The sequence below is a fragment of the Pangasianodon hypophthalmus genome, chromosome 23 (assembly GCF_027358585.1).
Source record: "Pangasianodon hypophthalmus isolate fPanHyp1 chromosome 23, fPanHyp1.pri, whole genome shotgun sequence".
In the NCBI taxonomy this organism is placed as follows: domain Eukaryota; kingdom Metazoa; phylum Chordata; class Actinopteri; order Siluriformes; family Pangasiidae; genus Pangasianodon; species Pangasianodon hypophthalmus.
This window is the reverse complement of record NC_069732.1, coordinates 19,357,473-19,382,973: the sequence shown is the minus strand read 5'-3', so window position 1 is coordinate 19,382,973 and position 25,501 is coordinate 19,357,473. Positions and strand designations below refer to the sequence as shown.

General features: G+C 39.0%; 2 protein-coding genes across 2 annotated transcripts; one reads left to right on the top strand and one right to left on the bottom strand.

The window, feature by feature from the left end:
* Positions 1-1,005: 1,005 nt before the first annotated feature.
* evx1 (even-skipped homeobox 1) lies at positions 1,006-11,597 on the bottom strand. Its single transcript, XM_026929986.3, has 3 exons — positions 9,843-11,597; positions 8,003-8,232; positions 1,006-7,679 (listed from the first exon to the last, which is right to left on the bottom strand). Exons 1-3 carry the CDS (start codon positions 10,189-10,191, stop codon positions 7,158-7,160), a joined length of 1,101 nt encoding a protein of 366 aa, XP_026785787.3. The 5' UTR covers positions 10,192-11,597; the 3' UTR covers positions 1,006-7,157.
* A 10,482-nt stretch (positions 11,598-22,079) lies between these two features.
* On the top strand, positions 22,080-24,476 carry hoxa13a (homeobox A13a). The gene is made up of 2 exons (XM_026929972.3): positions 22,080-22,846; positions 23,104-24,476. Exons 1-2 carry the CDS (start codon positions 22,174-22,176, stop codon positions 23,349-23,351), a joined length of 921 nt encoding a protein of 306 aa, XP_026785773.3. The 5' UTR covers positions 22,080-22,173; the 3' UTR covers positions 23,352-24,476.
* The last annotated feature ends 1,025 nt before the right edge of the window (positions 24,477-25,501 follow it).

Below are 25,501 nucleotides of genomic sequence, written 5' to 3'. Positions count from 1 at the left end.
ACCATTACAGTTTCCCTTCACTGGAACTAAGAGGCCCAAACCTGTTCCAGCATGACAATTTTGAAGTGAAGTGACGTGTAGCCAAGTATGGTGACCCATACTCGGATTTAACCCATCCAACTGCGCACACACACACAGTAGTGAACACACACACACACACACACACTGTGAACACACACCCGGAGCGGTGGGCAGCCTATTTTTTTGCTGCGGCACCCAGGGAGCAGTTGGGTGTTCGGTGCCTTGCTCAAGGGTCTCACCTCAGTCGTGGTATTGAGGGTGGAAGAGAGCGCTGGTCATTCACTCCCCCCACCTACCATCCCTGCCGGACCTGAGACTCTAACCCACGACCTTCAGGTTCACCTTCTGGTTACAAGTCCGAGACTCTAACCATTAGGCCACGACTGCCCCCAGAAAACTGGGGAAGCTCTAGGAAAGCTACAGAGGCCTATAAGGAATATAGAGACTCTAGGAAAGAAACCAGAGCTGAGGCTTGAACCAGCACCCCTTGGAATAGGCAACAACAGCACCACGCATGACGCCATCTTGCCCCTGTGCACAAAGCGAGCTCCATGAAGACATGGTGTGTGAAGGTTGGAGTGGAAAAACTCGAGTGTCCTGCACAGAGCCCTGACCTCAACCCCACTGAACACCTTTGGGATGAACTGGAACACCGACTGAACCCCAGACCTCCTCGACATCCCAACATCAGTGCCTGACCTCACTAATGCTCTTGTAGCTGAATGAACACAAATCCCCACAGCCACGCTCCAACATCTAGTGGAAAGCTTCCCAGAAGAGTGGAGCTTTCAAGCTGACTTGAAACAGGCAGGTGAATCCATTATCAAACAGTACAACACTGTTTATGGTTAGAGTATGTTTGGTGCATTGGTATTATTTCACACTTTGACAGTTCTTTAATATAATGACATAATGACAGTGAGAGAGGAGATTTTTTAACTGAATATAAGCTTTATTACAAAAAATTTGGTTTTGTATTTTAGTACAGACAAAGTGACACTTGAAATAAGTGAAACAGAAGAAATCACTCTTCATCATATGGCCTTCCTGAAGAGCTCCACACCTCCTTCCGATAACCTGCATTATACACAGAACGAACTGACACCAAACACAAGCACACAGCAGGATCTGGACCATGACACATTTACATATTTTAATTTTATATTAATAAAACAAGAACCTTGGACATGAATAAAAATAAATATATACCAAAAAAAAAACATAAACGCAATGTAAACTTAGATTTTGCATAGCAAGCTGTCTATTCTAGATTGCCTGTGCTAAGCATCTCTGGGCTTCAGGAGGCTCATAATGCAGGACTGCATTAGTGGTAACAAAGCTGGCTATCTTATTAGCTGGTGCTACAGACACTACCTACTTTTGCATTTACTTACTTCTGTACTTCTGTAATTTCATAGCAGAGACTCGTTTCAGGATTTACCAGTTGTAGTGAAGGAATCACAATGTCAAACATCTTCAAGTGTTCCGGAACGTTCTGTCTTTGAAACAGAAATGGTCCTGAACATTGTACATAGGCCTACAATGTCTGCATTTAATATTTTCCCTTTGTTTGCCATAGCGTATGTTTGGAGAAATGAATTTGATTTTAATTCTGATTATTTGTGGACTGTTTTTAGACCATCTCCAAAAAATGCCACCAGCACACTTGCTGTTCACATCCTCCATATTCAAAAACTAGCACAATATGGTTTAAAACTGGCAACCCTACTGCTGCTGTGTTTTCCCAGTGACACACACTCCAAGAGGCCTGGGGAAGAACAAAAAAAAAAAAAAACTTCTACATTTAACATTTACATTTATTTTTATCATTTAGATCTATATTTAACATTTACGTTTAACTGTATATTTCACATTTAGATTTATGTTTTAAATTTACACTGAAACTTAAAAACTGAATCACTGTCTAAATGTATCACAAGGTCCTTTTTTAAAAAAAAAAGTCAGATAGAAAATAGTATTCAATGTTTTACAGTTTGTGCCTCATAATGCACCAGGCTTAAAAACAATAAACACTTAAGCCATTCACAAGTTCTGTTCAAAGAGCGCACTAATCTTCACTAGTTATGTGGCTTAACAACCAAAGCGTACTGCTAACAAAATACATTGCTTTCTTCCAAATATTATTTTTTAAAAAAGTATTTTTTAAAAAGTATTTTTGAACACTAGATTTTATTGTAGCTATTTTATGAAAGCAATAAGTCACTCGAGGGCATGTATTACAATGATTTCATCATGGTTAAGGGTGTTCTTAGCATAGAGTTAACATATAGAGAGGGCACATTCGTCTACTATACAATTTGTTCTGTCATGGAGTTACCAACATGTCGTCCAAGATGGGAAACAATAACCTATGCCAGTATTTGTAGAATAGACATCTGGCAGTATACACGTCATAAACATTGTCTATGCATATTTCTATGGCTCTATATGACTATATACATTATAACAGCTTCAAATTAGCAAATTAGTAGTGGTAGCTGCCACTAAGTACTGGTCCATGAGGATTTGTTTAAAATGAGAGTGAGGTGAGAGGGCAAGCTCAGAAGAGCTCATGAAGGTTGGCCATGGCAGCCAGACTCCCGGCTCCCGGGTCCCCGTGGTCCGGTTCTCCAAAAATTTGACTGAACTAATAGACAAAGTCTGTGAACTGGGGACTTTGAAAATAATTGATCGAAGAGAGAGAAATAGAGATCCAAATGCTCAAATTCCATGGTCACTTTCTCTGGCACTGTAAGTTGTAGAGACACAGGGCTGATATCGATTGGGAGCTACTGAAGAGCTCTTTTTTAATGGGTAAACCATGCATGTTGGTGGTTACAGTTCACAGCTACTAGGCTATTGGTTGACTCCTATTTTAGTAATTGCAACAGGGTCGCCATGAAAGAACGTGGAACAATGAAAGAACTGGGCAACCCCAGGCTAGAGTAGAGTACAACTGAGATAAGAGAAGGTGTGATGCAATGGTTGGTTTTTGTGTTATTCTTGGTCATTTTTTTTATACTGTTGTTAATAAACACTCTATTATAAAGTGCCAATAACAAAGTAAAGCAGGAAAATATCCAGTGGTAGAAAGACTAACCTGACACCACCACACCACAAACAAAATGTGTAGCAAAAATTAGTCTGTGCATACTTAAACAGCATTGTTAATTAGTTTCAAAATCAAAATAATTTCAGCTAATCAAAATTTGAATCAAAATCAAAACACATTGTTCATATTGTTTAATATTCATATTTATATTTCCCATGTCTTCTTGTTTAAACTTTGTTTTTCTATTAGCACCTTGTTTGCATTGTTTTGTTGAAATCTTTGTTTGACAATGAAAGCTACATGATAACTTGCCATTTAGAAAATGTTATAACATTTTGTTTCTCTCACTCGCCATTAATGAAAAATGTTTTACTGTTTATGCGTTTTCCTCACTGATCCATCTACAGAATTTATATTCAGACAGATAATCTGTTGCTTGACTATTGACTTGTGCTACAAGAGAGAGAGAGAGAGAGAGAGAGAGAGAGCACACTGGTCACATAATCATGTTCTTGCAGGGAGAGCCTGCTGCCATTACCAAAACTGAATTGTCTGCACTTGAGAAGTGACTGCTAGCTTGATAGCCCCAGACTGCAACGACCAAAATGTGCCACACTACAAATGTTAGAAAGAGCTCTTCAGTAGCTTTCGAACGACAGCAGCTCTGCGCCTCTGCGATCTATGGTGCACGACAAAGAGGCCATGGAAATCGAGCATTTTAGCTGACTTTGGAGGTCTATTTCTGGCTAAAGTGACACCTCAGGATGCCACAGGGCTCATTACGTTTCAGCTGATCATTTTCAAAGACCCTATGTCAGATTTTTTTCTATCCAAGTGATTAGATTTTTGGAGGACCGGACCGCACAAGCCTGGGAACCTCACAGTACACAAATGCTTGTGAACCAGTTCTCAGCAGTAGCTACTTACCACTACTAGTGCTAGTTTGAAGCTGCTATAACCTATATAGTCACACAGCACCCCAAGTATATGCGTATATAATATTTATGTAGTGTGTACACTGCCAGCTGTTGTACGCATACTGGCATAGATTATTGTTTCCAGTTTTGGACGCCATATTGGTATGGCCATGAGGGAACTGTGCAAGTGCACTCTCTCTGTATGTTAGCTCTGTGGGAAACACATGGAAAAACAAGCTCGTATGAAACGTTTATTCATTAAAATTGACGCACCCCTGGGCCCATAGTGAAACAGAGGCGTGAGAAGCCACACTGGAATAAAGACGGTCATTTAACCTAGCCAAAGGGAAGAAAATGTTAGTAGTCTGGGTCACCATGTCAGCCCGGTCTAAGTTTTTAAACTGATCTGTAACTTCCTCGTTCTCTCTTGAAGAAATTACTCGGGATGTTTTATCATGTGGCACCTGTCGGTGCTTTGTTTTTTCTTGCTTGGACCACGTTGTTGTGTCCATTGCACCGTAAGTAATGTTGACAGGCGCTATAGAGGAATGGCTTTGCGCACGCCGAGCGACTGATTTAAGATGACCTCTGTTTTCTGAGCGCTATTGAAAGACGCTCTGCCCATACGAATGCTCTGACTGCCTCGCGCGCTTGTGCATTAATTTCCCATTCGTCATCTTTAGAGAGCCCAGCGCTGAATTCACGCCTCGCGAGCCTCACCATAAATTAGAAACGTAAACGGGCTTTTAAACTGGATAGGCGTAAGGGCCTGAAAGGACAGGTCGGGAGCAGCGCCTCCCGCTCCTTTTCTCTCGGTTTTCTCTCTGTGTAGGTTAATGCACGGGTTAGGCTAATGGAAAATGCTCACCTGGCTCCTGTTATGGATAGCAATCGGCTTTGGTCTTCGGTAGTGTTTTGTGTCCAGTTACTATGTGGTCTTGTTCTGATGTTTGGTTTTTCCAAATATAGTTTTGCAGGAGTTCAGTTCAGGTCACTGGATCTATGGTAGGCTTGCAATTCTACATCTCCGTGTTTCCTTAGGCATTAGCCATATACTAAAGTCTATAAATATTTTAGGCTTCCAGTGAGACGTTTCTGAAGACTGCTGTAGGGTCAGTTCTCTTTCCTAGTTTTATAATTTCTTGTCATTTTTATTTGACCGAAGATGAAGGAGTATTTAGCTTCCTTGCCAATCCCGTGTTCCGGATAAACGCTGATTCCGTTTTTAGTACAATTATTTCAAACAGATTGTTTTTAATACACTCGGTCACAGCTACACGATGTGCGCTTAGTAATGCAATCAATCCTGCACTTAGCGCAGTCCCTTTTTGGCACAGGGTGCACTGGGACACATCTACGCACGGGTCAAAACCTACTTTTTTGACACGCATGCGTAAAAGCCAAAGGACGCCCTTTCCCCGATTTTACACACGCGTGTTCCGGTGTTCAAACTGTAGACAAAACAGATATATTATGTTTATAAACATTTACATATATACAACATATCATAGTTGATCCCTAAGTAGTTGGCCCAAATACAGCGCGAATCCGGGCAATTAACTTACCCTGGGTGGTGTGACGGATGAATCTCGTCTCGGAGTCAGACAGCTCATTCCGCTCTTTCTGTTGCCAGCGCGCGAGTGCACATATGACTCGGGACTACATAACCGTCAAAAACAATATCTTCCTGAAACTGAAAAGAGAATTTCGGCCACGCCCGTTTGGTCTTATCAGCTGTTTGTCTGAGATGAAAACGGCCTCTTCGGGATAAGGTTAACACAGAGGCATCACAAATTACAGATAAAAAGATATATATGAGAACATTACACTTTGGGCCTCTAATATGGCACTGGTTTAATGTATTTAAATATAATTAAATATAATTTTCTCCTTTCAGCAATAAAAAAACGATCTATTCAGTATACGCCAAAAAAGCCTACACATCAATCATAAGTTATTAAATAGTGTTCTATTGATTTTTATTGATGTTTTAAAATGCTCAAATTGTTTATATATGTAATAGTCTATAAATATATAGACTATATAAATATATATCGAACAGATTTGGTTCAAAGGTAAATAAAAGGTTGAACGCAACTTCAGTTATCCTCAGGTTTTTAACAGCCTAACTTTGGAATAATTTGAATATATTCAGCAATTTTCGTTTAAAACACAGTTTTATTATGAATTTCATACATGCCAACCAAGATATTTCCAGAAGCTGAATTCCAAATTCCACATGCCCATATAGCCAATTGTTCATTCTTCTCTTTTTGCTCATAATTCCATAATTCCATAAGAGCATAGATATAGATATTCTGTTATATCCTTGATATCCTTTATGCTGTTTTATTTATATATAAGAGGCAAATAGATATTCCAGAATTAGTTCAATAGATATGGCCTAGATCTGTTTAATAATGCTATTTGAAATGAATGAGAGATGACACAGAACGAGGAAACGAAGAAATAAGAAACATGAGGTGGACGTATTCAGCTGAAGGCGACAGGCATTTCGGCCTTGGTCCAATATGTTCTTTTGGTTCAATCTCTAACACTTCTAGTCTAGCATCACCCAGCATCTCAGGCGCCTTGTTATTGCTTTCGCAGACAGGAATCCGCGCGTCAGCTGCACATTTTAATCAACGTTAATATATATATATATATATGTATATATATATATATATATCCACCCGAATATATCCCTCCTTACTTAGCGTCTGCTGCACATTTCCGCCCGCCAGCGGGGCCTTACGGGCTGACAAACCCACCTTAATTTAAAAAAAAAAAAAAAGGAAAGAAAGAAAGAAAGAAAGAAAGAAAGAAAGAAAGAAAAACAATTAATACCGCATGTGGGTTGATTTAATTATGTAATGAAAGAAATGTATAAATTATAATAACTTGTCCTTCAATCTTTCCAGTTTTGGGGACCATGTTATTTAACTTTTTTATTTAATTTAATTTGAATAAGTGCAACTGCATGATGCTTTCTCTAAACATATCCTACTGTATTAAGCGTGTCCTCCATTACGCAAAGGCTAGCTTCATGACTGGAAAATGTAATTATTTACACAGTTTTGCATAGCGGGAGGTTGGAGGTTGGTCGTTCATGCGTTATAGTTCATTTGTGGTAAACTGACAGAAAGGTCCGTGACTGTTCATGTGTCTTATCTGGTCAGCGGTACTTGCTCCCTCTGATCAACAGAAACAGACGGCGACTTGTTGAGAAAGGCTGGCGAGAACATAAGGAAAGTATCATCTCTGCTAGTGGGCGAGCACGTGACGTCTGCGTTTGTCGGCGACCTCTGCGCAGTCCCGTTTGATTGACAAACGAGACACGAGCACGCGCTCCCGCCGGGACCAATGACGTGACCTGCGCTTGTGTACAGCGATGGGTGTCGGAACGCGCAAAGCAGCTCGGGACGCTGATATGGATGAGAAATGAGCCTGAAAGTGTCCAGTGAGCGCAAAGGGTTAGCAAACGCAGGCGCTCCAGCTGCGGTGGCAGAACCCCCGGCCATGCCACTCAGAGGGGAGTAATAGGCCACGGGGAGATGGGACGAAAACGAATACGGCAGGTTGCCCGCGTGGCTCACCATGTAGCTGTAAAAGGCGGGGTCGGCTGGGTGAGGCCAAGTCATCGCCAGCCGCTGTCTCTTGTCCTTCATACGCCGGTTCTGGAACCAGACCTGAAATTAAAAGCACATCCATGTCTATTACTCGATGAGTATGTATTTTTAAATTCTGGAAAAAAGGCTGTGTAATTGAGTCGGGATGATACGTGTGAAGGATGCTTTGGCAAGTAATGATATGACAGGAAAACGATATATCTATATAATTATTAGACAGTTTAAACAAATAATTAAACACCATACATTTATCATTAAGGCAAGTGAATTAACTTCAGTTCAATAATTATTTCTGCTTGATATTTCATTATTATTTACCACGAATGTTACTTAATAGTAGCATTGTTGTTATTTTTCATATGAGGGCCTCCTATCATTTCTACCTTGATGGTCGTTTCTGGCAGATTTAGGGCGGCCGCCAGTTCACATCTGCGTGGACGGGACACGTAATTCTCCCTGTAAAACTCCTTCTCAAGTCGAGCTATCTGCTCCCTCGTGAAAGCTGTGCGGTAGCGTCGCATCTGATCCGACCCGTATGAAAGGCCCCCGGGGCATGTGTTCATCTTCCCACCATCCACTGCGCTCTCTGTTCTGGGACTCGGGGACTCCTGTCCTGTAGGATTCAGCGAAGTGATTTTTAGGCTTTCTGATAATCTGACAGCTGGACTGTAATATTATTATAGATATAATATTACAATCATATTACTTTTATATTAATTATTAATAATAATATTATTAACTCGTTTATTAACAGAAAAAAATAAGAAGTGCCACGTAATACATTTCTTTTTTCAGATGAATCCATATCAGTTGCATTGTTAGCATAACAGTCATTAAAATTAGAAACATAACAGGATTAAAATAACAGTATAATACAATTTTTTTCTGTTTGTTTTGTGTTATGTGCAGCATTATAATAATAATAATAATAATAATAATAATAATAATCATCATCATCATCATCATCATCATCATCGGCTGCACAAAACAAACTCAGAAGACTTAATCTGTTTTTTTATATGGTACAGCTGGAATAAATGAAAAAAAAAAAATCTTTAAAATATATCACACCAGTATAATTAATAGATATTTGTTGACAATTCTTGAATTATTTGAAATTGGTTTATTTATTTAATTGGTTTATTTATTTAATTTAATTTATTTTAGTTTAGGTTATTTTTTAATTTAGTTTACTTTTGTTTAATAAACTACTGCAGTGATGACTGAGTTGTGAATACGTTGCCCATCATGAAAGTGCCAGGTCTTCCCAGTTAACACACAACAGTCTGTGCCGCTCTGTCTTAAGAGCAAAATAATTTATAACCACTGACATATAATCACTGGCCACTTTATTAGGAACACCTGTACACCTGCTCATTCAAACAGTTATCCAATCAGCCAATCATGTGGCAGCAGCGCAATGTATAAACTCATCTGACCACATCGGGTTTAATCCTGTCAGCTCACTTAAACTGGACATTAGAAAATTGGAAAAGCATCACCTGGTCTGATGATTCCCGATTTATGCTGCGGTCATGATTTGCCCTTAACAGCATGAATCCATGGACCCAACCTGCCATGTGTCAGCAGTTCAAACTGCTGGTGGTGATAAATTGATGAGGGTATGAATGTCACCGTCTATCTGAGAATTGTTGCTGATCACAAAACCCCTTCTTATAATGGCTGCTATCAGCAATGATAATGTTCATGTCACAAAGCACAAATCGTCTCAAACCGGTTCCATGAACATGATGTGTACTTCAGTGGTCTTCTCAGTCACCAGATCTGAATCCGATAGAGCACCTTTGGGATGTGGTAGAACGGGAGAATCGCAGCACGAAATGTGCAGCTGACAAATTAGTAGCAGTTATGTAAGGAATGTTTCCAGCGCTTTGTGAAATCAGTGCCGCGAAGAACTGCTGCTGCTCTGGGTATTAGTATTAGCCCAGTATTAGTATGGTTTTTCTAATACAGTGGCAGGTGAGTGTGTGTGTCTGTATGTAGGCCTATATGTCTGTAGGTATGCATATATGTATATAGTTTGGTAACTGACACCAATTAATGAATTCCGGACGCAGCGATCGAATACGCTATGTGTCAACACCTAAAGCACGCAGTAGGCACATTAAACACGCTCCTTCAATCTAAACTTGCCGCGATAAGCAATGTAGCATGTACATCACGTACAGTTCAAGCAAAGCAACATAAAAAATTATTCTTTACCTTGGGCAGCGTGGTAATCCATACGTTCAGGGGTGCAACTCGCATCAGTCCCGTCATAGAAGTCTGATTCTGCGTCGGAGCTGCTTGCTTCTTTCTTAGGGAGCTCTGAGCGCTCTTGCTCCTGCGCATACGGCTTACCTGTGTGTCTCATTTCCTTAAAAGTGCCGCTCTGCGCTTCCTCCCTCGTCTCGTGTACTCGGTCTCGTGAATACGGAAAACAGTCCGGGATAGTGCAGTTTCGGCTAGCCGCCTTGTCTTGTTGGTCGCCAGGAGCTTCGGAGAAATTAGAGCCCAGTGTGCCAGTGTGACCACCCTCGGTCCTCATCAAACCGTCCGTTCTACTTTCCATAACCTATGCTCTCAATGCAAACGAAATACTTCGTCGCGTGAAGCACACAGCAGCCGTATACAGGAGGGAAACAGACGAAAAGCAGTGAGACAAGCGATCACACGAGCTGTGTAGAGTCTGGCGCGAGCTCTGGGCCGGATCACCGTTGCCCTCCCTCTCCTGTGGAAATGTCATTCTTAATAGGGCAAAGCGTCATAACAGAAAGCTGGGTGACGTCACGCGTTGAACTGACTTGAATAAACAGACCAGGGTGAGCAGCTCAGATAAAAAGGTGGCAGGGAGGGGGATCAAAAGTTTAAAAACATTACCACACTAGGTAATGCAGTAGCGCATGCTATAACAGCATAGTACACTTAATAAGAAAAGACATCCCGGCATCCAGGAGCGATAAGCAATAAAATTAGTGTTTTGTAAGTTTTCAGTAATGTATTTCTTTTGGAAAATCCCAAGTTTAGGAATATACAAGGCTGTTAGGTTATGTGCTCGTATACGGAGAGTATTAGATGTTATGGGCAAGTAAGATTTTAGAGCAATCTTCTCGTTTTTGGAATTTGTTAAAAAGACGGCTAGAAATATGGTAGAGGTTTTTAAATTAGAACAATGCAACATTAACTGTCGAATTTCCTCTCTCTGTGGTTACCTCTGGATTTGTAACCGAAACAAAACAAATGATGTTGGCCACCAACCAACCAGGACAAGGTTGCATCTTAACATGCCTGTCAATCACGTTGCCTCGCAATTCAGAAAACCGTGCCTCTTGCGCTAGCTAGCCGCTGTGGTTCTGGCACGCGTTTGTGGGCGTGGCATTGGAGAGAACAGTGAATGGAGCACCTATTTTAAATCTGCGTTTCGAAACAGTTTGTCTCAGTAAACTTCCACCATTAATTAGACCTTTAAACGTAAAAATTTTAAATCAAACCTAGAATCCGTTGGTGTACTAGTAGCATTTAGTCTTAGCAGTCCAGTATTCATTAAAATATTAATTCACTCATTGTTTGTAATTCTAATGTGTTTCTGTTTTAAAAATTGCAATGCAAATACAAATAAATCAAAGTGTTCAAATGATGAGAAGGCAACACCTTTTTTGGTCGACTGGGATAACTGTATTTCTGTATAACTGTAATCATGTTGTATACTGTATACTGTTCATACGTAATCATGGCAAGATGTGCAATAAGTAAGATCTTTTAAAAACGTGATGGGATGTCTCCAGTTGCCTGAAGATAAATACAGTCACGAATGTCAGTCCAGGAATACATGTGTTCCCCTGAAGGTGTAGTAGTCAGAATAACAGACTTGTTCACGTTTAATTGGATATGTCTGTGCAAAGTTGCATAACAAGTAATGGAAGTTATGGGATAGAGTCTTAGAATAAATACGTTTTGAATTGCGCAGTCAGAAATGCCACTCTTTCCCTTAAAAAAGACCTTAGGTGTAATTATATAGCTTATATTTTATATATATATATATATATATATATATATATATATATATATATATATATATATATATATATAATGTCCTGCTGACATATGTGGCACACTATGATGCATATGGGTCCTGCATTAATTGCCCGGCACTAGCTAGCTCCTATGTAAACTGCTGAGTTTTCCTAACAAGTGATGAAAACGATGCGCATGTTTGGAAACAACTGCGTCCATTCTCCCGGCTTAGTTTCCTAGAATTTAATGAGACGTGTTACTTCGGGAAGGTTATCGCAACAGCAAAGGCAAAGCCAAAGCCGCTGCTTGCTTTCAGGGAGGATCCCTCTCTCGAGGCTTCTCTGACTGCTTTGATCTGCTCTTAAGGAAGCCTGGTGTCGCCTGCTACAGAACTGATGATCATCACTACAGCAGCTAATAACTGTGTACTGAGTTAAATTTTAGCCTCTTTATTTCAGTGATACCCACCCCTCTCTGTATCCTAACATACTTCACTTTCCTTAGAAGAAGCTTTAGGCAGTACCTAAACTACCTCTTTTCTTGTTCGAGTCGAACACCTTCGTAATGGTAGATTTCTACTTTCCAGTGCTAAAGACATAATTAAGACATTATTAATAATAAATAATGACACAACCGATTTCGCCTTTTTAAAAAAAAAAAAAACGCACAAAGAAGTAATTTACGCCAGGCACGTGGTGTGTGGCCATGGTGACTATGATTTTTCTGTAGTCAAAGCTGTCCTTGTGCGCCCTCGCCTGTTCAAACTAAGAATGACACACACACACACACACACACACACACACACACACACACACACACACACACACACACACACACACACACACACACACACACACACACACACACACACACACACACACACACACACACACACACACACGTGTCCTTGAATTAGGATAACTATCTAATAATCGTGGTTAAGCTACATAGAAAGCTTCACATAGCAGACCACTCCCCCTTGTGTATATACCAGTAATAAATCTCCGCATTGAGACGTCCTTTAACTTTGAACTTAACTTTGACTTTAACTTTGAAAATACCTCTGGCATTTTCACTGAGAGCAAATGGTCGCCGCCGTAATGTTCCAATCGGCGCCCCAGGAATGGATATGAGTTTACTTTACTATCCCACGCCACAGTAAATATAGACTATGCAGTGTAGGTTGAACTGCTTAAATCTTGTAAAAAGGGCTTTTGAAAGCCGCTGTTGCAGCAGTAGTCAAATAATCTTATAGGGTGTGTTTTGAAATGTATAATAATAACCTAGGTTGTTTTAGAAAGTGCACATTAGACCTACTGATCAAAATTGTTATTAGTATCGTGAGTATAAGATAAAGTTTAGATAAAGGATAAGTCTGAATATTAACTGGCTAAATGAAACACCCTGATATAGGCTTTCCACCGAATAAAGAAGAAAGCCTTTATTTGTCACATAAATATAAAGGTTCAACAAAATTTTTTTCTTCGCATGTCCCAGCTTGTTAGGAAGTTGGAGTCAGAGCGCAGGGTCAGCCATGATACAGCCCCCCTGGAGCAGAGAGGGTTAAGGGCCTTGCTGGAGGGCCAAACAGCAGCAGCCTGAAGGCGAAGCAACTAAAAAATTTTATTTCTACTTACTTACTTTTTGATGTGGATAGATCACATAAGTCAAAGGGGTTTCGACCACCTGGAATAAAATCATAATTATATAACTTCAAAACATCTCAGATTCTAAAGATTCTAATTCTCTAGGCACTCCTGAGATATTTTGTTTGTTTAGCCTAACGTTTTAGCTATGAATGCTATAGCAAAGTATGAAAGCTATAGCTTTCATAGCTATAAGATTTATTTAGTCACTTATTTAGTTGCTGTAAGAGGGCGAGGGGCACAAAATATTGTCTATATTTTTAACCAAATAGCTGGAATATTTCCAACCATATATAATCCATATTATTTTCGCATTTATGCATACAATTCCAGAATAAAGACAAAGGACAGTGATATACGAATCTGAAGATTCAAACTTATCCTGAACGTTATTTATGTTGTATATGAAGCATAAATATAAATACTGAAGATGGAATACTGAAGAGGTATTTTACCGCAGTTCCTTTTCTACTGCTCACTGTAACACTTCTGTTTTGTCAGCAAAGAAATGATGATGAAATTATGGGCCTAAAAATCCGCCAGAATAAACAGTATACATTTACAAAGACCTCTTCATACTTGAGAAATTAAACCCAAATATATATGGGAAATAATTACTCTAAATAAAAATTTAAATGATCCACCAAATGTTGTAGGCCTCTTTTGAGGATAATACATATACTACAAAAATAGTTGTCTAGTATGATGGTTTGCAACTGCAAAGTCAAATTACATTTCAATGTCAGCAATTGTGTGCATGAAAATCAAGAGAACTATTTGTGGATATTGGTCTAAATGTACAAAATGTACACGCCACATTTTTATATTTACACTTACAGTATGCAATATTGTAAGTCACAGTGTTGAAATAACCCTTATATTACATTGATTTCTAGTCAATGTAAGTCATTTCCTATTCACAATTAATCGAAATCCTTCCAAACAAATGTTAGGATGTGCTGATATTTTACTACAGAGTCCATTACAGAGTGGCAGACGGCGCAGACAGAGATCGTAGTCGGGTAATGAAATTGCTTTATTCTTGATGACTTCAACAGATCCCCTTTACCCATTTCATCTTAATTTTATTAATCTTTACCAAAAATCTTTTTTTTTTTTTTTTTTTTTTTTTTTTTTATTTCTGAGGGTTTTGTGCTTACCAAGCGCAAATATTGTATAAAACAGTTGTTTCTTTATGTCGGTGAACATCAGAAACAATTCTTATTCCTAGTCACGATTGCTCTACCAGATCCGCTCTTCACCCTCGAAACTTTCTGGTTTAATGAACCTGACCACGACATGCGCACAGGAAGATAGCTGTATCTTCACTGCAGTTCAAAGGTTGATTTTTTTTTTTAAAAAAACTCCATTTCGATCAAGAACACACCTGATTGGCACAGAAAGCTCGATGGATTGGTGTGAAGTCCAGACTCTCTTACCCTTCTCCTCCTTCTCCTGGTAGTTCCACAGGGCAATAGATACGCTTGGAAAGCACGCTTACAGCACAGACATTAAATCGTCACCCAAACATGCACTTTAAAACCTTGTTTATTTGAAATGTATTTACAATAAAAAATACAGAATAAAAATTGTGTCTATATTGATATTGGGGCTCTTTTATTTATCTTAGGGACCATATCAATAATTGTTTATTAAGTATGACCTAGGTTTACGTATGTAGACTTTAAATTATCCTATCTAATCGAACAGCAGAAAATGATTAATTATTACTTTTTTATGAACACTCTTAGGATTTCAATTTTAACATGAACGCAACGTATTTAAGCTTGCCTTAGCCTATTGTAGGTACATGCATGTAGAAAGGATGTAGTAAAATTCCCCCTCCCGAATATTACCACTTTACTGGGAACACCTGTACCCCTGCTCATCCATGCCATTACCCAATCAGCCTGCAGCACAACGCATCAAACCACATGCCGACACAGGTCAAGGGAAAATGTGCCATGGTTGTTGGTGTCAGTATTTCAGAAACTGCTGACCTTCTGGCATTGTCACGCAAAACAACCTTTAGAGCTTACACAGAATGGTGTAACAAACAACAACAACAAAACATCCAGTGAGCAGCAGTTCTACATGCAGAAATGCCTTATTAGAGAGAAGTCAGAGGAGAATGGCCAGGGATGGGTTTATAAAAATCCTCACTGATCTGCCTGAACGAAGGTTTTTATTATTATTATTATTATTATTATTATTATTATTATTATTATTATTATTATTAATATTATTATTATTTTAAACTCCTTTTGCTCATCTATATTAATAATCTTTTCGAACTCCACATTAAAGAAGTAATTAATAAAAATAATGATTAGGCCAGTTTTAGTCACATTCGGACTAAGCTCACATGTTCAGAAAAATCGCAAAGGTTGTCTGGACTTTTTCAATCTTCAGTTGTCTAAGAGTGCGATTCCAGATAACGATAAATCTTTAAAAATAACAAACAGTAAGGATGTTGCCTGTGTTTACCAAAAGCCTTCTTTATCAAAGATTTAACGAACGAGTTGTAAGTAGTTGTTTGTAGACTCGAGTCTGGCGCAAAGCCGCACGAGGCCATAGTCAAACAAACTATTCACAGGTAAATCAAATAGACGGATCAGCGATGTAAACAACATAAACAGACGCTGATAGACTGTATTTGACTACAGAAATTACAACCCGAGCAGCAACCAGTTCGCACTCCCGCGTCAGCCTGATACTGCAGATACTGCAGCCTGGCCAGAAACCTTTAGCATCACTGCACACGCGCAGAAGGGCGACTTCGGCTGCACTATTTTGATGTGCTCATCCTACTGCTTTCACTGCAAGCTCATCTGCTTCAGCTCTTCGACGCAGAAGGCAAACGCATTTACAACACTTTGGGGATTTTCTATTTGTGTTGCTCTTTAGTGCTAGACCGATCTGCATAGGCTTGTAACAACCTGTTCTAATTATGATATTTATCAGTAGACAGCTATTTATTACTTGTCTGTGGAAGTTTCTTTATGAATATTATTTTGATGCGTTACCATGTTGGCTGATCAGCACACTTCTCTGAGTTTTGGGGACAGTGACTGTGTTTATAGCAGAATCCTGCTAAATTAAACTCAGCTTCCGATATAAACGTGTGTTTATTTTGTGCTTTATTATTTAATAGGCATCATGTTTTTATTATTTAATAATTTAATATCTTATGTATAAAGATACTGACGTAAGAAAACCGCGGTCTCGACTTCGTACACTTGGAGTTTCTTGGTCTCGCTATCAGACGCTCGCGAGGCGGAGCTGCGACTATCGAAACCCAAAAGGGTCACACAGATTAAAAAGACGTCTTTTTTAAAATGAAATTAAGAAATATACAGTCAGGTCCATAAATATTTGTACATTGAAAATGTTACTGTTATTTAAGCTGTATACCACAGATATTCATTATTTAATTTTAACTCCAATATTCTGTGGTAGGCAGCTAAAATAACAATAATTTTGCCAATGTCAAAATATTTATGGACCTGACTGTATATACATTCTAATTGAATACTTTATTAATGTAACTCTAAAATATGCATTAATTGAAATTATACGATGCATATTGTATACATTATCTAATATTATCTAAAAGAGATATTACAGTGACAATAGGTTGAAGGTTGAGGCTGAACATTATTTTGACAAATAATGTGGTATACAACATTTAAGCATACACACACACCTTTTAAAACTATTTATTTATTTATTTATTTTTGTTCCACTAGGTCAAATAATAAACTATTATAACACTCAACTATTTCAAAATTACATGGTATAACCTGGCATTACACCATATAGTTACAGGCTTGACTGTACAGTGTTCTATAGTTTATAGTTGTATTTAGAACAGCATGGTAGAGCAGATCCAGTCCTCTTCCCAAACTTTATTCAGACCATTATGTCAGCAATGTTTGGGTGATTTTTGGTGCTGCCATACCAGCAGTGTTCAACTTTCCTTTTATAGCTCTATTACAACCATAAATAAATTGATATTCAGGCGGCTGTAGTTATGAAATTTTCCATAGTTTATAAATTCAATTAGTAGAGTATAATAGAGGAGATCCCAGAGTGTGAACCTACAAAATTTGGTCCCATTTTACTGTCAACTTTGGAGAAAATCCACCTTAAACTTTGCATTTATGCCCATTAATAAATCATTTTAGTTGCCTGTAATCTGCAACAGACTGGGGTCCCATCCACAGTGTATTTTCCCCTCACGCACAGTGTTCCAGGGATAGGTTCCAGATCCACTGCAACCTTGAATAGGATAAAGTAGTTACTGAAAGTAAGTGAGTGAGGTGCCTGTGATGCTAATTTTTCTTTCTTTTCTTTTTTTTTACCCTTACTTTTTTTTTTAATTCATAGTTGCTAATTGTTCTGTATCCTACCGGTAATCTATGTGACACTTTTGGCTTTCCATAGTCGTCACAGCTCCGCTCGCGAGACCAAGAAACTCCGAGTGTCTGATGGTGAGACCGAAGTTTTTCCACCAAACGAGCGATTGTACCAGAATTCACAATTTTTTTCAGTCAGAATTTCTGATGGTCTCGCGAGCCTAACATCTCTTCACTGCAAGCTCAGTCGGGCTTTCATGTCACATGCTAACGTGGTACTATTGATCCGTGTCCCCTGCCACCAATGCGCGGTGCAAATTGGACAGGGGACGCAGATCAGGTAGTGGAGATGCTGTCCGATCTGAGTTTGTAGGGAACAAGTTACGGGTACGGCTCGAGTCAATCCGCCGCGCATGCGCAAAAACGTCACATGTTGAGAAACTTGCGTGCCCACGGTTATAACAAACAAATGTAAACCCTGCAATACGAACTTTTATCACAACATTAAAAAAACAAAGTGTTAAAATGTCTGTTATTATGATTAGTATTGAGTATGGTGGTCTAAACTTCCTCCGTTTTGCTTCCTTGAAAAATATATTTAAGAATAACTGATTAAGAGTATTTTTATCTAGCCATTACTTAATATGGAATATTATATCCAATTTTGTATTTAAAGTGGTTGGGTTGGTATCAGGCAGGGGACACGGATCAGGTAACCACAAACAAAGGCCTGCTAGTCACAGCTTTTTTGTGAGAAGTTGTTTACAGGGCCAGTTGTATTGGAGGCGACATGCATGCAGCACTCACACCGCATTATAGCTAATAGTTCAACGGGTTCATTTTCAAACGTGTGCCAAAGACGTTTGGTATAATATGCGCGTTCGAAGAGAGTGAGACAGTACATTTATTTTTACAGCTACTCTGTGAAGAGTGATAAGTTGTGTATGTGTGAATTGTTTACACTGCGGTTTTGTCCAGACAAGTAATCTGAATGGTCTACTATACACACACAAACACACACACACACAAAACAGACATTTCCAGGAGATAGGGATCAGTGAAATGAACGTTATCGAGGATTGGCTCACAGCCTCAAATACTTTGGAAACACCCGCGTTATTGTACCGCGTTACCACGTGACTTGCAAAGCTGATTATCTTTGCAGAGAAGATTTTAATTTATTTATATTTATGATATTTGTGAATTCTTATTACTTAGAAAAAATAAAGCACAAAATAAATGCACATTTGTGTTTTGATCGGCCAACATGATCGCGCACCAAAAATAAGGTTAATGAAGAAAATTCCACAAACATGTAATAAACGATTGTCTACTGATAAATATCCTAATTAAAATGTGCAGATAGGTCTAGCACTAAAGAACAACATAAACAGAAAATCACCAAATTGCTATGCTTTATTATGGACTGTGATTTGTTCATTCATTCACCTTTGTGCGTCAGACGTTTGAAGCACGAGGTTCATCCACAAAGCCAGTAAATGCGTTTGCCTTCCGCGTCGGAGAGATGAAGCAAATGGACTTTCACTGCAAACAGGATCACGGAGCACATCTCAGCAGAGAAGCGAGAGGAGCCCTTCGGAGTGTATGCAGTGATGTTAAAGGTTTCTGCCCATGCTCATATTATTTTATTAAAATAGAAAATATAAAAAATAAATACAATAAAGGCTCTCTTATATAGGACTGCTATTTTGGTTAAGAAACAGAAAACAAAAAAACACAAGCCTATTAGTTTATATCAGACCTTACACGGGCCATTTCTCTTCTCGATTTAAAATGGTCCATTGATAAGCGGACACTTCTGTTAAAATTAGCAGTAAACAGGCCCTCACGCCTAAAATTAATTTGCTAAAACGATGTTAAAATTTGTACAAACTCTATCTGACAAACATTACTCTGCCTACATCAGTCCTACATGAACATACTTTTAGGTCACCGATCAGTTGCAGGCTAGTGAATCTTCCAGACCTCTTCTTAATACTAGGCTTGCATCCTGGCCTAGTGCTTTCCCTGATTTGGATGGGAATGAGGTACACAAAAGCAGATTTCTCTTTCTTTCCGCCATTTTGTTTAGAACCCTCTAATTTCTCCATGCAGTGTATACCTCTTGCCTCTCAATCTTGCACTGATAAGCTTTTCATTAGCAATATTTCCTACACCAATACACTGCCTTGCATCGAGAGTTAAGTTTGTCGAAGCCATTTCATTTGGAATTTTAGTCTACTAAAACTAGACTTGCACCGTTAAAATCCCTTCACATCATCACGATATACGTTTTAATTCGGAATGTGCGTTTGTTTCGTTGAAAGGAATTTTTGAATAATTGTACATGAAACTCTTGCAGCTTAATTATTGGTCGAAGCGCAACTGGTCGATATCGTGTTTAGGAGTGCCTTACTACCAACACACAGGGCTCAGTGTCTTCTGTATTTGTTGTTCACTTTTATTTTTTCAAAGTGATCTTAACATGAATTAGAAATTTTATTTGGTTTGTTTAATTATAGGCTATAGTAGGTTAGCATTCTGTAGCGTTAGGTCCAAACATAATTCAGATGATTATGTTTAATTAAATATCCTTATCTTAGATATCATGCATTGTACATTTTCATAAATACAGGGAGTCTAAAAAGTCAGGAACAAATAAGAGTACCAAGAAGTACTATCTCTAACCTTTCATCCAATGTTAATGAAATTTTCACGTGAAAAGAAAAACCCAAATATAACAATAGGTTTAAATCAATAAGTAAATAAATAATAAATACAAAATCACGTATATATGATTTAACTCCCATTGGTTCCTATCTTTTCGGACGCCCTGTAGTTAAAAATAAAAAAAAAGAAACATGCGTGTTTACAAACAAAGAATACGAAATTTCGTTTAACATATTGGGTCAAGGCCCAAGAATAAGTGATGAGGAGTTTGATTTTTAGATGTGAATAAAGTTTAAAGTTTAATTTATTTCAATGCTTAATAAAAATGAGTCATGGTCGATTCCTTCTCAGATCGTCCTTACACACCGGATTTAATCAATAGCAACAGGAGCAGGCTTCGCAGACGTCAGAATTTAAATTCTTCTGTGCGTCGTCCTAAAATCACGGATAAAGCGTGTGTCCACGCACAAACTCTTTTGCCTGGCAGCTGTGAACTTTACTACAGTGAACACGGACCTACAGACTGGACTTCCTTCAGGGCAGGATATCCGATAGGCGTCTATTCAGATCTATGCTATACTAGCTATCTATACTTTTCACACTCTTTGGACAAAACCCAGAAGAGAAACTGGCGATTTCCTGTGAAGATGTTTAACTAGGAGGCGCAACAAAAATTACTGCTACTAGAATGAACGGATTTGCCTCTCTTCACACAGTGCTTAAAAGCGAAGACTAGTAAAGGTAGAAATCATTTCAGAAGCGTTTAATACAGTGGACCATTATTTTTCAATTACTCCACTCTTTTGTGACCACTGAGACGGTCCTTCAAAGCCTGAATGGACCAACAGGCCAGACATTCAACTTGACCTTGGCCAGGCCACACATAAAATGTACACACACACGCACACACACACACACAGACTGTTGTCTGTCTTAGCGTCTCGTAAATTCAACGGAAGCTGCCTGGACTTTAATCACGTTACCAAAGAGTTTCCATGTGAACATTTCTTTTTACTGCTGATATTCTTTGCGGTCAAGATTTTAATTTCCCCGAATATTTATTGGCTGCAAGTCGTGTTTACACCATTATACAGTGGGCATCTCGGGATAATATAAAATCACTATGAAGTATCAGGGTCCTGGAAATAGCATGGTAAAGTGTACCGTGTACATTTCTATAACACATGGCTAATAAACGTGACTTCAGGAATGTTTTCTTTGTTGTAGGGTACAAAATATCGGTGGTAAATATTGATATAGCTACACAAAATGTCAGTGCGAGTAAAGATATTGCTACAGAGATAAAACAACGCAATTTCAGAAAATTTGGGAAAATTACGTTTGCCCATTTTGTCCATAAATTCATTGTGAATTAACAATGAGCTCATATTTGTATGCCGGCAGGGTCTTTGTTGTTTTCAAGGGCAAAAGCAGAATCAGTGGAAGTCGTCGTAAAACCGACTGATGAAGACTTGATGAGATATTTTTGACTGCGACGGCGCAGCAGAGTTTTTTGTTTCCTTTCCACTATTCCAAATTATGTTAAGGCTGTAGAAATAAAGATGCAGGGCTTTATATACATTTGCACACTTATCTTACTCACCTCTGTTTTTTGGAACACCGTTTCCACCTCCTTTGACAGGACTGTTCGTTAATAGCCCAGCTTTTTCTTTAGTTTAAATGTGTATGATTGAAACGTCCTCCTAGGCATATCACGTGGACGCATGAACCAATGACAACACGACCTTGGGAGGCGCAAAGGGCGCGTCCGAATCTCTTGACTTCTGCAGAATTGGTTTTTCTGCTGTTGTTCATTTCAGAAGATTTTTAAGTGAAAGAGCCCCACGCCTCGATGTTCGACTGGCTATGACAACGTCACTGGTCCTGCGCTCGCGCTGGACCGACCCGGTCATGTTTTTATATGACAGCACCAGTGCTCTGGAAGACGCAGGCAAGAACATGGACGCATTTGCGGGAGGCAGTTTTGCACCGAGCTCGTGCAGAAATCTCATGGCTCCCAGCGCTGCCTACACGTCGAGCGAAGTGACTACTGCAGGAGTTGGTGAGCCTGGAAAACAATGCAGCCCGTGCACGGCCTCGCAGGGATCTGGCGGCGCATCGCTGCCTTATGGGTATTTTGGCAGCGGTGGATATTACTCATGCCAAGTGTCTCACCCTCACTGGGCTGGCAGTGGGGTTAAATCTTCCGCTCATTCGCCAGTCTCTGCCTCCTCGCAATACGGGGATAAATATATGGATATGTCAACCCCGTCGGCCGAAGATTATGTTGCTTCTCGAGCCAAGGAGTTTGCATTCTACCCGAGCTATGGTTCGAGTCCGTACCAGCCCTTTGCCGGCTACCTAGATGTACCTGTAGTGCAGGCTGTGAGCGGGCCATCGGAGCACAGGTCCGAGTCTTCTTTATTGCCTGTGGAAAGTTATCAGCCATGGGCAATCAGCGCTAGCGGCTGGAACGCGCAAGTCCGCTGTGAAAAGGAGCAACCGCATACAGAGCACGTTTGGAAATCATCTATACCAGGTAAAAGAAACAATTTTCTGGGTTATGCATCCGATTCTAAAGGAATTTGTTGTGCAAAAAATGTTACTGCTGCATGGTGACCATAGTCATAACCATATTATCCACATCCATATAATGAATTAATTAATAAGATTAACTTGTTTTAATGAAATAATATCAAATGTGAGTTTCTGATAAAATACCAGTCGAATGACTTTATTTATTGATGGGATGGCAGGTGAAATTTCTAATCAACTGCATTTTGGATTTCTTTCCAGACTCAGTTCCTCACAGGGGGGCAGACGCAAGTCCGTTCCGGCGCGGCAGAAAGAAACGAGTCCCATACACGAAGGTGCAACTGAAAGAACTCGAGCGCGAATACGCAGCCAACAAGTTCATTACCAAGGACAAGCGCAGGCAGATATCCGCACTGACCAACCTGTCTGAAAGACAGGTGACCATCTGGTTTCAGAACCGACGAGTAAAAGAGAAGAAAATTGTCAACAAATTAAAAACTAACGGTTAAATACAACAGAAAGGAACATTCGAATGCACACAAAACTATATATGTGAATATAGACGTTTTATTGAATTCTTCGTTTGCCTAGACTACCAGCTCGCAGAAAATGCCTTGGAATCTGAGAAATGAGATGTTGACGCGGAGCGACATTTCCCCTCTGCGCCAGGCTGTGGTGCGCAGTGTGTGATTGCCGCAACTCGGGACTAAGAACATCACTAACGCTGTCGGTTGTGAAAATCCAATATTTACGCAACTTCTCATAAAAATTCCACGAATGTGGATGCTGTCCGAAAATGACACAGTAGCAGGCTTGTCAGTTGCTGACTGGTTCTGTGCTAGACTTCTGCGCTTTAAGGTTTTTTTGCTCGCGGTCTCACGCCTTGTGCTCAGCGATAAATATGAGGAGAAACCAGTTGATAAATTGTTTCCCTATTTCATGTACAGTACCATTTTAGTAATAATAATAATAATAATAATAATAATTTTTCTTATCTATCTAAATACTAGAGTGACTCATCTGCGTCTATGCCAGATTAATGTTGTTCAAGCCCGTCTCAATAAACCATTGATATAATTAAAGATAAAACCGTTTTCTTTTGACGTCACCAAGTTCAAATCACTAAAAGAATTCTGCCTGAAATATTCAGTAAATTTATTCACGCCTTTGCAAAGTTTCCTCAAGTCAGTCCTCGTCTGTGTTGTGTGTCCAAGAACGTTACTGTATGTCAAAAAGGCGATGTGGGTTGTTTCAATACATAGCTTCATTTTTAATTTTGTTCCGTACAGCATCATTCTGTACGGAATCGAGACAATATGCTGCGCTGCAAGCTCATTTGTAGAGCAACAGTGCCATCTGCTGATGAGTTTGGATTGGTTCAGTTCATTAACTCTGAATATTTCCTCTAAATTATGATTTCTGGTCAAAAAGTCGTTTCCCTAAAAGCAAATAAACATGACTATTACTTGAATTCATGAATAGCCTCCATACGATAGAGGTAGTATAGAGTATAAAGTATAGCGCAAGCATTACAGCAGACATTTTATGTCTTTCACTACTTTAATACAGTTAGTCATGTAGTGAATGCAAGCTCATGCAGAACGTAAGAACATAGGCTTGTCCGATATAATGATATTGTCCCTACACGACATTACATTGCCAAGATTATATTATATTATATTATATTATATTATATTATATTATATTATATTATATTATATTATATTATATTATATTATAGTGTATTACATTACTAGGCCTGCCAGCCGTTACGCATTTTATGTAGGAGTTCTGATATTAACAGATAACTTCCTGAAATGCCCGCCCAGTTCAGTCTACTTTTTCAGTTTTCGGCCAAAAGATGGGGGAAAGCACAAAGATTTTAACCCAAAAAAGATGACCCCAAACAGAGCTGCAGTTCAACGGCACGTCAAATCTAACACTTTACAAATAATGTCAGTGGTGATTGTAATTATAAGGTGACTACATAGGTTATTTTTTTCTTCCACTTTTTGACCTTAAGTCTCCCGCTCAACAGTGAGCAGCATCAGCAGTAAAAATGTCGTGAATATTAGACTACCGAAAAGTCACTTGAAAATTCGCCGTCCAGCTTATTTTTTGCGTTTGCAACAGCTTCATACTGTACAGCTGATAATATTATTTCTGCCCTACGCTCCTTAAAGCGGAAATAGTAAAAATGCCCTTTTCCCTGTCTTTTAGGCTAGCGATTAAGATTAAACCTTTTATCGCTCTCTTTAGAAAAAAAAAATCAATGTCACAAGCCTAACATACAAACTAGATAGGATGAACCGGTGATTCTAATGACATTCTGAAGAATTCTTAAGAAAATAAGGTCACATCAGAACCTGACATTATTTTAAATATTCTCTTCAAACTCAAAAACATTTGTCTTTCCCAGACTAATAGCCAGAAAGCTACCTTTCACACGTTTTTACTTTTACTATTACAACAACACCAACAACAACAACAATAATAATAATAATAATAATATATGAAGAATATGCATATTAGACACACACACGCATGCACAGAGAGAGAGAGAGAGAGAGAGAGAGAGAAACCTGGAATTAAAATGTATTGTGGTTTACTCACCTATATTATTTTAGATTAATTGTCCCTAATGAGCAAACTGCAAGAT

Bases quoted from the DNA above. Each gene is read 5' to 3' on its own strand.
- evx1 (XM_026929986.3), bottom strand. From the start codon at position 10,191: ATGGAAAGTAGAACGGACGGTTTGATGAGGACCGAGGGTGGTCACACT. The intron at 8,233-9,842 runs GTAAAGAATAAT...TGAATCCTACAG, and splicing joins GGATTACCACGCTGCCCAAG to GACAGGAGTCCCCGAGTCCC. The intron at 7,680-8,002 runs GTAGAAATGATA...TTTTAATTTCAG, and splicing joins TGCCAGAAACGACCATCAAG to GTCTGGTTCCAGAACCGGCG.
- hoxa13a (XM_026929972.3), top strand. From the start codon at position 22,174: ATGACAACGTCACTGGTCCTGCGCTCGCGCTGGACCGACCCGGTCATG. The intron at 22,847-23,103 runs GTAAAAGAAACA...ATTTCTTTCCAG, and splicing joins TTGGAAATCATCTATACCAG to ACTCAGTTCCTCACAGGGGG.